Source organism: Colobus angolensis, unplaced genomic scaffold (genome assembly GCF_000951035.1).
Source record: "Colobus angolensis palliatus isolate OR3802 unplaced genomic scaffold, Cang.pa_1.0 Scaffold228, whole genome shotgun sequence".
Classification (NCBI taxonomy): domain Eukaryota; kingdom Metazoa; phylum Chordata; class Mammalia; order Primates; family Cercopithecidae; genus Colobus; species Colobus angolensis.
Genome location: NW_012115466.1, coordinates 2,428,491 through 2,440,965, shown reverse-complemented (window position 1 = coordinate 2,440,965; position 12,475 = coordinate 2,428,491). Strand labels below are relative to the sequence as shown.

General features: G+C 36.1%; 1 protein-coding gene across 1 annotated transcript in view; it reads left to right on the top strand.

Moving 5' to 3' along the window:
- The window catches only part of NAALADL2 (N-acetylated alpha-linked acidic dipeptidase-like 2), a 733,398-nt gene that overhangs the window by 672,221 nt on the left and 48,702 nt on the right, over positions 1–12,475 (top strand). Inside the window, exon 11 of the mRNA XM_011944138.1 lies at positions 834–927. Coding sequence (XP_011799528.1) covers positions 834–927 — 94 coding nt within the window. The remainder of the gene's footprint in view (positions 1–833; positions 928–12,475) is intronic.

Here is a 12,475-nt window from a genome sequence, read left to right as displayed (position 1 = left end):
ACCAACAAAGAGTCTGTTACAGGTTGGGAGGCTTTCCTAAGGAAGTTTAGAAGAAAGGAGGAAGACAGCTCATATCAGAGTTGTTCTTTTTACTGGAGGGTATAATACAGAAGTTACAATCACTGGCTACAGATATCAACATACAGGTTACAATGTCTGCATACAAGACAATTGGCAAAACTTCCTGATTCTGAAACAAATCAGCAAAACTTCACAATTCAAACACAAATTAGCATCCTTTTCAATGTCATTAGGTTATGCATTCATCAGTATGTAATTTGGGGAACTCAGAAAAAAATTCTTTACTCAGTGACAGGATGTTACCATAAATCACAAAACAAGTTAACTTGGAAGCCTGTTTACCTTCAAAGTAAACTGCCAAAAGTGGCCTGTAGGTTATCAAATAAAATAGATTAATCATTAATTTTGTCTGAAGTTTTCCTTAGTCCAATAGCCAGGAATTGATTTTCAGGTGCTCCTCTCTACTGTTTGTTTGATCATGTGATATTATGAACTGTAAGGAATTATTTAAAGTCTAAATATTACAATTCTTTCAATTAGGGAAGCCATTTCTTAATATTTCAGCTCACAAAAGGAATGATATATTTCTTTATGCTATTCTGAGACGTGAAAAAGAACTGAGGACTTTTTCTTTATAGAAAGATAAAATTAAATAAAGATTTAAAAGAAAAAGAGATTTTATAAAACTATGTTATTCCTGTGTGTTTTTGCTCCTCTAGATGTATAAAAATACCTGAAATAATGAAAAACAAACAAATGCAAACTCCTGATTACTGAATACTAGTATTTTCTTTTTCCTTTTTTTCTTTCAGCTCTCAGGAGAAGTGATTTTGCAAATTGCCAACGAACCTGTTCTGCCCTTTAATGCAATTGATATAGCTTTAGAAGTTCAAAACAACCTTAAAGGTAATTTTCCTTTGAATTATAGTAATTTTACCAGTGAAACATTGTTCAACTAATTTTCAACAAGGAATGGATGAAGTCATCAATGATCTTACTAGCTATGGCAATGCTGTCCTTTCTGGAGAGGCTGATCCTGGGAAGGGCCTGGAAGAATTTTAGCTTTCAATCAACAAAAATGAGATGCATGTATGTGTAAGCATAAAGGAGAATATCAGATTTTAAAGGATGGCCCATCTATTTTATCAAAGAGATTTCTAATTCTAGGTTTCTGTTATTATTTACAGGTCTCATATAGAATAATATAGTTCAATGATCCATTTTTTTTTAACATCGTACCTAACAGTCAATCAGTTCAAACAAGACTGGTCCAGAAGTTTCTCTTTTGGAGTTGGTTTCTGTGTGGTATGGGCCCCATTCCATTTGACTGAGATATTGGCTCAGAACTTAGATCAAAGATGATAAAGAAGAAACCAGGCAATGATTTCTGAATCTCTATTTCAATTCCTTCATGTTTGATGATATCTCTCTCAGCAGAATTCTCACCCCACCCTAATAATTACCTTCATTTCCCCTTCATCTACATACAAATCTTTCAATTAGGCTCTTAATTTGTCTTCATTAACCAAATACAAAGGTCAGTATTGTGATAAAAGATTTCACCCTCCTCCTCTTTGAGTCACACATCTTCCTAAACAGATCTTTAATGAGTCATTTGTGGACAACTACTTCTCAATGAAAAAGTCAATATTTTAACTGTAGAGCTGAAGCAGTAATCCTTTGAAAATGGATCATTCTAAAAAGCCAAATATTTCCAATAGCTGAAAATTTGATCTTTCTCTCTCTCTCTCTCTTTTTTTTTTTGATATGAAACCTCACTCTCTGTTGCCCAGGCTGGAGTGCAGTGGTGTGATCTCGGCTAACTGCAACCTCCGCCTCCCAGGTTCAAGTAATTCTCCTGCCTTAGCCTCCCAACTAGCTGGGACTACAGGCACAGGCCACCATGCCCGGCTATTATTTGTATTTCAGTAGAGACGGTGTTTCACCATGTTGCCCAGGCTGGTCAGGAATTCCTGAGCTCAGACAATCTGCCTGCCACGGCTTCCAGAAGTGCTGGGATTACAGGCGTGAGCCACCACACCCAACGCCTCCTTTTTTTTCTTTACCTGAATTGTTTCTTACTGCCTGGATTAGAGATTACTCCATTTTTTTCCCCCTCAATACTTCTTATGATTTTATTATAGTGACCGTAAAACCATGACCTTGTGAACAATTTGAGCCACTTACAGCTATTTGTTACCATACAAATAGCCTCATATTGCTCTCCTTTTTATATATCTAAGTTAGTCTCTATATAGTTTCCATTCTTTCCTACCTACATTAGGCTTTTGTCTTACTGTTGTCAGTGTGTCTACCTGTAGCAGTCACTCTGGGCAACCAAACATGGCATTTTGCAAAATAAGGACAAAGAAGGTATAAATAAAGTTCTAAATAGTTTTGTGAATAATGAATATCACTTCTGCAAACATTTTTTAAACATTAATTTTATTTTTTCTGTAAACTGTTTTGCTGTTTCTTTAGTTTTTATATTTTATACTTCAGAAAATTCTGTTGGTATTCCATATAAAACTTTAAACTTTCAGAGAACAAAAGAAGGTTAACAACTTCACAATACCTGTACATCTAAAAGCAATAACTATTATGCTATTATGCATGAAAAGAAGCCCCAAAGAGTATACTGAGAAATGCTAACATTATATAATAGAATTATAAATGATAAGTTGCTTTTCTGAGACCAAAATTGTTAGCAACACTGTCTTTATACATGCTAAAATCCATTTTTTAAACAATGAGGTTCATTATTCAAAATTCATATATATGATCCTTTTGTGGTTCATATTTGTGATGATTTGGTTTTCAGGCCAATGTATGAGATTTACCTCCTTCAAACCTTGTTAGCACATTGGCACATTTCAATTGTCTGACATAACAAATCTACAAATGGGCACAATGTTTCAGCATTATAACCACTATATAAACATTTTAAGTAAAATGGGCTAATACTGATGCTCAAAAAATGACCTATTGGGTTATTGCTAGAATTATATTATTAATCTGGTTTGTGTGGATGATTAAGGACCCTTTCAACATCTGAAGAAAATTATTATCCTTCTCTACAGAAAGTTAAATGTATACAAACATTTTTGCATGTAATCCCCATGGACTTCACATCTCCTGAATCCACTTTTTCATTCATTTACAAATATTTATGAAACAAACAAACAAAACAAAAGCAAACAGCAGCTAGATAAGTAACTAAAATTAAAATCCCTGCTCCTAAGAAACATACCTACATATTCTCATAGTGGAAGAAAATTAGCATAAATAAAAGCAAATCTGAAAATAACATTATGCTCAAACAAATACCAATCACAAAATGCCATAATATTAATTACTTTGATACAAATTTGCATTCCCAAAATAAATGTCATAGCAGAACATAGCAGTTATATCCAGAGTATGTTGGAGAGCTCTGACCTGAGAATATAAATTTTGGATTCATCCTAGATGAAATTACCAGGGGATTGCATGTAGAGTACAGAAAAGCTCTAAGACTTTTGAGGCACTCCTACCTTTAGAAACTGGGATAAAAGGTAAAATTATAGAAGGAGACCAAGGAGGGGTGGCCAAAAAATAATAGAAAAACAAGTGAATCTTATAACCAGAGGCCGAGTGGATAAAATATTTCTTTTTTTTTTGAGACGGAGTCTCGCTCTGTTGCCTGGGCTGGAGTGCAGTGGCCGGATCTCAGCTCACTGCAAGCTCCGCCTCCCGGGTTCACGCCATTCTCCTGCCTCAGCCTCCCGAGTAGCTGGGACTACAGGCGCCAGCCACCTCGCCCGGCTAGCTTTTTGTAATTTTTAGTAGAGACGGGGTTTCACCGTGTTAGCCAGGATGGTCTCGAACTCCTGACCTTGTGATCCGCCCATCTCGGCCTCCCAAAGTGCTGGGATTACAGGCTTGAGCCACCGCGCCCAGCCAAAATATTTCAAAGAGGAAGTAATCAACTGTATCAACTGCTGGTAATGGGTAAAGAAAAGGAGAACAGAAAATTGACTACTGGATTTAGCAATGTGGAAGTCATTGATGATCTTAACAAAACCATTTTAGAAGATTAGTATAAGCAAAAGCTGGATTAGAAGGCATTTGAAATAAAATGAGATATAATAAATTGGGGATATGTGGTGGTGTCAGTGGCATTTGAACCAGCGTGACTCCACCTTGAGTGAGGGCTAGTGACTCCACCACACCTTGAGTGAGGCTGGGACTTGCTAGGGCCACATGCCGGGAAAGTTAGGCATTCCTAGTCTCTTGATGTTTATGGTTAAAGGAACGGATTGATAATGTTTACTCAACAGACCCAGACTTGGGAGTGTTCCAATATCAGGATATCTTGAGAACAAAGGCATTCCTAATTTTGCTTTAAAGACAACAGTATTGATTCTTGCAAAATATAGTAATTAAGAAAATTAAACCTTTATCACAAACCCTTGTAGCAGAGCACATCCCCCCATGATCTTTTTTATCCTGTATATAAACAAGCATTGTAACTAGAGCAGACATGTTCCTCCTCTTACTTTAGGAAACGTCCTGCTTTGTCTATGGAGTAGCTGTTCTTTCACCACTTTACTTTCTTAATAAACTTGCTTTTGATTTGCACTGTGGACTCGCCCTTAATTTTTTCTTGTATAAGATCCAAGAATCCTCTCTTGGGGGTCTGGATGGGGACCCCTTTCCTGTAACAGTGATATAGGTGGTAAAAAAAAATGGAGTCAAGGAAGTGTAGCGTGTTTTTATTTTGTTGACAGTGATCTAGTGGAGAGGTAAAATTTGCTAACAGAACAGAGTAAAGGGAGAATCACTGGACTAGTTTTCTTAAGTTGGGGAAGCACAAGGATTGAGGACTTTGCATTAATTAGGAACTGTCATAGTCCATTCAGGCAGTTATAAGAAAATACCATAGATTGGATGGCTTATCAACAACAGTAATTTATTTCTTACAACTCTGGAGGCTGAGATATCCAAGATCAAGACATCAGCAGTTTCACTGTTTGGTGAGGGTTCATTTCTGGCTTCAAAGTTGGCCATCTTTTTGCTATTAACTTAACATGGTAGAAGGGTTGAGGGAGCTGTCTTGTGTTTCTTTTAAAAGGGTACTAATTTAATTTTCTGGGTTCTGGCCTCAGGAACTAATCAATTCTAAAAGATTCCACCTCCTAATACCATCACTTTAGGAGTTAGATTTAAACATATGAATTTGGGGGGTGCATAACATTCGACCAAAGCAGGAACACAGTAGTCCATCCATGAAAATGTGAAGGGAGGCAGAATACACAGCAGGTGGGTAACCTTGGCGTTGGGGTTCCTTGGCAAGTTCCTTTAGATTAGAAAAGCATAAAATAACCGTTTTTTTTAGGAGGGTAAGAAAGTGAAAAATCATGAAAATATAAGTTTTTGGGGGCAGGATTAAGATCCTAGAAGAGATACATGTTATAAATTAGATAATTCAGCATAATTTTGGATTTTTTCCAGCCTTCAGAGGGGCATACAAATGTAGGGGAGAAAAGATTTCTTTCCTCACTTATCACTAGGTTGATGGTTGAGATGCCTATAACAAAAGACACATTAACAAGTGTGAACTCAAAATATCTAAGATAGGTCTCAGTCCACTTAGAAAGTTTATTTTTCAACATTAATGATGCACCCATAACACAGACTCAGACATCAATTTATATATATAATATATGTACATTGGTTTGTTACAGAAAGGCAGGACCCCGACCACTTGAAGGAGGGAGGGGACTTCCAGGTCATAGGTAGATAAGACACAAAAAGTTGCACTCTTTTTAGTTTCTGATTAACCTTTCACTCAATAAACAATTTACAGGAATAATCACTTATGCCTTAGTCTGGTTTAGTGAAAAAGTACGGCAAGGGCAGCAATCAGATATGCATTTGTCTCATGTGAACAGAGGGATGACTAAGTTCTGTCTCTCCTTTGTCCACAAGGAATTTCCTTGTAAGGGAGGTATGTAGCTTTTTTTCAGTCTTTATAGCTACATATATAGGAATAGAATGGGAGGCAGGTTTGCATGACACAGTTCTCAGCTTGACTTTCCCCTTTGGCTTAGTGATTTGAATGTCCTGAGATTTATTTTCCTCTCACACAAGAGAAAGGCATGCGAATTTATGTAAGTTTTGCATGACACACGTGCCTTCAGAAATAAAGACCCAAAGAAAGAGGGAAATGTGTGTACTTTTATGCTAAGTTTGATGAAGAGTTCAGAAGTATGATTAGAAGAAAAAAAGATATGATCTAATTGTAATAAGTTGGAGGGAACTTAGTAAGATCTCTATTCAGATTATTCTCAGTGTCTCTATCTCTTTGAGGACAAGTATGTTTCTTTTCTCCAGGTATAGGGAGGGTGTCTCTGGAATAAAAGTTTTGTCTTGCTTCAGAGGAAGGTCAGACAATTCTTTTTTTTTTTTTTTTTATTTTTTCAGACAGAGTTTCGTTCTCATTGCCCAGGCTGTAGTGCAGTGTTGCGGCGCAATCTCAGCTCTCTGCAACCTCCGCCTCCTGAGTTCAAGTGATTCTCCTGCCTCAGCCTCCCAAGTAACTGGGATTACAGGCATGCACCACCACACCTGGCTAATTTTTATATTTTTAGTAGAGATGGGGTTTCACCATGTTGGCCAGGCTCTCCTTGAACTCCTGATCTTAGGTGATCCACCTGCCTTGGCCTCCCAAAGTACTGGGATTACAGGCATGAGCCACCATGCCTGGCCCAGACAATTCTTTTATGGCCTGCTTCAGGGGAGAGGGCCAGGAGAAGGTCAAAGACACCGTCTTGCTTCTATTGCTTCCTCAATTGCAAGGTGCCATATTTTGGGGTAGGGTGTCCTGAATCCTATCACAGGCACGGAACAGGGGCAGAGTTGTGTTTAACCAGGGAGAGAAGGACCATGAACTGAGTAGGATTAAGAAAACTGGATGCACAGAAAGGATGTATGTAATGAATGCATTATGATGGACTAAAGTGTCATAACTGCGGTTGGAATAAAGTGAGGTTACGAAGGGAGTGAAGGCTAGTGAAAAGGAGGCAGGACTCACAGACTTCATGTCACGAAGAGATTGAAGAATTGACAACACGTGAGCTGACAAGGCAGGAGGTGGTGGTCAGCAAGTTGGATTTGTGAACATGAGATCATAGAGTGCAGACATTGGTAAGGACAGTGTCCAGGCCAGTGTATGACCATGAGAGTGTGGTACGTGGTTGCTGGAAGAAAAGAGGCTAAAGAAAAGAGAGTATCTCTATGTGCATATTGAAATTGCAAAGAATTAAGAGTTGTGTAAGAGTGAATGATGATGAGTCAGGAGATAAATATCTTCAAAGAATGAGTGGTGATCTAGAAACACCTTATATTATTCTTCCAGGGTTGGTGGTTCAAAAGCACAGGGTGAAAAAGCACTGCTGCCTACGAGAGCTAAAACGCAAGTGATACCATTATGGGAGAACCAGGTTTTGATTAAAGCAAGAAGGGAAAGAAAATATTCTCAGAATAGGCCAGGGAAATTAATAACTCTTTCCTTAATAGTTATATCTAAGTGTATGTCATCACAGGAGGAACAAAACAAAACAGAACAACAACGATTCTATGGAGACTTTCACTCCAAGCCAGACACCACTATATCTAGATGAATCTGTCCCTAAAATCCAAGATTCTCAAATGGATGATCCGGAGTACTTTGGCTTCTTACAGCTATATCAGACTTCTGCCAAAGATGAAGAATGTTTTCTTCGGTTGTTGGTTGTTGTATGTGCTTAGTTTTTTTTGGATGTGAAATTCCTTGGGTCTTCCTGTCACTTTCACTCAGAAAGATGAGGCCAGACTTGAGATGTGCCCATATTAGAAAAAACAAAGCAAAGCAAAACAAAATGTAACCAAACAAAATAGGCCAAAAAATTTTTTTACCATGTCCTGTGTGTTTGATAAAATTAATATAAATTTACACCTGTAAACTACGCATTTTTGTATTTTACTTTTCGTGACTCAAAATAATCATGGTCAAAGATTATTCAAATATTTGCTAAATTGTGGGCATCAGTTCTATTTTAGTTATACCTTACTTCTAAAAATGGAATACAGTAAAAGTCTAATGTGTGAATAATGGAAACCACTTATCAACACCTAAATAAATATTGCAGTTTTAATTTTAGCTACAATGCTAGATAAGTTCATTAGCTAAACAGAACTCTTGTACTGTGTTAAATGAAACATAGAATTTTACTGCTTAATACAAGCTTAAATTGTTTATATTTTTCTTATTTTTATGAGAGTTCACAGTGATTACTCTTAAATTCTCAATTACAGTGAAAAAAAAAAGTGACCTTCAAGGCTGAACTATAAAATACTGTTTCTCCTTACTGCAAACAGTATAAATACGAAGGTCTCTGAAACCCAATTGCATTTTCAGTGGTGTAATTTTTACCACTTGACAACCGGCCATCTTGCTTATTTATTACACTAGTTTACAGTAGCAGCAGACCATTCTCAACCATTCTCACAACCACCAGAAAGAAGGATAATTTACCAGTGAATAATTTGTTTGGGTTGATTTATTGGATAGTTCTTGAAAGCTCAGTTTGACTGAGTGACCTTGGCTCTTAATATTTGGTCAATGCTAAGCACATAATGGAGAATGAATATTTATTTGTGGTATATGGAGATATAGTGTAAATAGTGATGGATAAGATAGTTGATACACTTCAGATGTATCCATACTTGTGACAAAAAATAAATCCAATTTTCCTCTGGTATCCATGGATTCCAGATACCAAAATTCAAAATTCAAATTGGTTCTCAAATACCAAAATCCATGAATGTTCAAGTTCTTCATATAAAATGGTGTAGTATTTGCATATAACCTGTGCATATCCTCTAACACACTTTAGATCATCTCTAGATTACTTATAATATCTAACTCAGTGTAAATGCTATGGAAATAGTTGTTATACTGAATTGCTTAGGAAATAATGACAAGAAAAAACAGTCTGCATATGATAGTACAGAAATCATTTTTTTCACAAGTATTTTCAATCTACAGTTGCTAACTGTATGTCCAAAAACTGCATTTAGAATGCAATGATACTAGTTTGCAGGGGCAGAGGAAGGTATCAAAAACAAATAAAATACAACCCTACCCTTGAACCTGAGAGCAGACTAAAGAGTAAGTGCATAATAATCTTACTAAATTTGCTGTTTCTCACCTTATCCACTTCTCAATGTCTAAAACAGCACTTTAAAACAATTAATGTCTGTGTAATTCTGATGTTTCTTGCTTAATATATGCTATTTTTCTTCATCAGATTTCTTAAATGGCATTATCATAAAGACTTCATATGGCTAAATAAAGTAAAAGTCATTTTCATTTGATCTAGCTATGTACGCATTTATTTAGTGCAAGCCAGACTCAGCAGGAAACATAATTTTGAACTCTGTGGCTTATTGCCACCTCCTGATTATCTCACTAAATGTAAAATAGTTGCTGGCAGCATTTCCTCCTGTTCTTTGAATAACTGACAATGAGAATTTGGTCTGACTTTTTTCTTTTTTTATTAACTCTGATAATTCATTAGCGTCAATCACTTCATTTTTGAAGAAAGGACAGTATTTCAAGGTGATGATCACACTAAGGAAAGCATTCTGTGTCCTGTTAGATTTGTAGTTTCAATTTTTAAGTGTTACTTGTTGTTGTTTTTTTTTAACAGTTGCAAGTGATTGAGATCTATCTCATATGTTTTTTCTTTCTGAAAAATAAAAAGTGAGTTTCCCAACCAGCAAAATTAAGTTATACACTGTATAGATTGCATGATTCTATTTCAATTTTGATTTAATTACTATCAATTCCAGCTCTGGACTGTCCAGTAGATAGTGAAGTACACTGGGTCCTCAATCCTGTCCCCTCCCTCAGAAGTCCAAGGCAGCCTGACTAAAATCCAGACAGTTCCAATAAAAGATTTTGTTCTCATGGGAATTCTGCATCATGTTAGATTTCTAGCAGTTTGACCTGAGCTGGCATTTCTAAAGCTTAGCTTTTTCATTTGACAAGGACTTCAACTCTAAAGCATTCAATGAGAAGTATCTTATCTTGTTTGCTCAAATAAATAGAGAAATGTAATAAAAGGTTAGCCATCTACTGGGGGCAAGTGCCTAAAACTACATTTAGTCTCAATCCCCATTACATTTTTATATAGATGGTTCCAGGAGTTCTCTCAAATGCCAAAATCCATGAATGCTCAAGTTCTTCATAAACAATGGTGTAGGATTTGCATATGACCTGTGCACATCCTTTAACACACTTTAGATCATGTCTAGATTACTTATAATATCTAATGCAATGTAAATGCTATGGAAATAGTTGGCATACTGATTTGGTAATCCACACTTATTTCAAAAAAGTATTTGAGGCAGCTGGCTATTTAAGTCCGATTGCCTCCCCATTGTCAGAGTATGTCTTCAAAACTAGTTTTTCTTTCTCACCATTTCTCTTTGAACTCATATTTGTTATCACCTAATGTCCCTTAATTATTATCATAAGCCTGTTGTTCCTTTTTTCCTTTTGTTTATCTTCTGTCTCACAATTTGTTGTTATTCACATGGCTTCCCATTGTGATCATCATTTCCTTCTCCAATCTGAGTACTTCATCCAAATTCCTTTGAAGTTTTCTTCTGAGTTACCTACATTTTATATGTGACACTACATTGATTGAAATTGATGAATAACTTATTTTTCCAATTCTCCCATCATAGTAATGGCCTATTCTATTGTAACCTTTTTTTTCCTAAGGTGTATTTTTAGGATAAAACCTGTGCCCATGACAGAATAGTGCCATAATCCATGATGCTATGAGTGTTGCCTCACTGGCACACTTTTAAAAATGTTTGTTGGTTTCTTTGTTTGTGTAAAGATACTTTTAATCTTGGCTTGTAACAGAACATAAAGTACCCTTGCCTTGATGTTGATTAATTTTATTTAAGCCTTTTTTTCTTTTTCAGTTTCCTGTTGTAGCCAATATACAATTAGACTCACATGTGATATTAAATACACAATTTCAACTTTCTGCCTCAGGAGAATGATAGGAATAAACTCCACCTAAATTTAATTCATTCAGGAATGTTTTTGCTCATATTTCCCAAGCAGCCGGTAGCCAGATCATGTAGTCACAAATATAACACACTGACAACATAGGTCACAAAAGAGCCCATGGTAATATTTCTGCAACAAATGGACAGACAATTTAGAGAACCCACTGCATGCAATGAGTTGAAAGTCTTGCTAGATTTGCATCTGCATTGGCTGCCTGGATTATTGGATAATCTTTAGAATGCAGAAATATGTTGCTCATTTTGTTTTAAAGTAACCAGTCTAATCCTTCTAAACCTATCGCTTTGGCATCTTTGCAATAAGATTTCTGTTTTATTCAGTTTAGCTATAATTACCCATTGTTTTCTGGCACATTTCACCCTTAAATAATATCTTTTTATCTATGCATTATAAAATCTATGTTAGATTATTTGAGTATCAATAGTGCAATCGCTCTCACATTTTTTCACTACCTGAGTTGTTTGTTTAACATCTTTAAATCATCAGCTGAGATGATTCATTGTGATTCATACTAAAAAAAGCAGCATGAAGAATAGAAAATGTATGATAAAAAGGACCACATTGACTCTGGCTGAAATCATATTGGCAATTTCTTTTCTTTTCTTTAGTGATACCACAAGGTATTTTTAAGATGACATTAGGTAACATACATTTTCCCCCCAAATAATCTTCTACTCTTTTAACCACTGTATTATGCAGAACATAAATCATACTTTCTCTTGTCACTACAAGTCAGTGAAGTCTAAGCTATGATTGTGCAATTGTTAGCACCTTTAAAACTGTGGTAAGCTCATCCACAGGATAATAGGTTCTGGGAAATACTATTAAAGTAAAAGGCTACATTTGTTTGATACAAAAATGTTGTTTTAGAGGATGACCAGTACGTTTCACTTTTAATTTAAATTAAAATTGAGTACATCTTTAAATATACAGCCAAAAAAAAAAACAGAAAAATTGAAGTAAACTAAAATTTAAAACTTGTTGGAGTATGAAAGTCCAAAGAGATCATAATCATAAGCAGTAAAATCACTCTTTAGAACAGGAAAATTATAGGCTGGGCATGGTGGCTCATATCTGTAACCCCACCACTATAGGAGGCTGAGATAGGAGGATCACTTGAGGCTAGGAGTTCAAGATGAACCTGGACAAAAGAGTAAGACTCCATCTCTGAAAGAAAATTTTAAAAATTAGCCGGACATGGTTGTGCAAGCCTTTGGCTGTAAATACTTGGAAGGCTGAGGTAGAAGGACCTCTTGAGCTCAGGAGATCAACCCTGCAGTGAGCTGTGATTGTACTACTGTACTCCAGACTGGGAAACAGAGC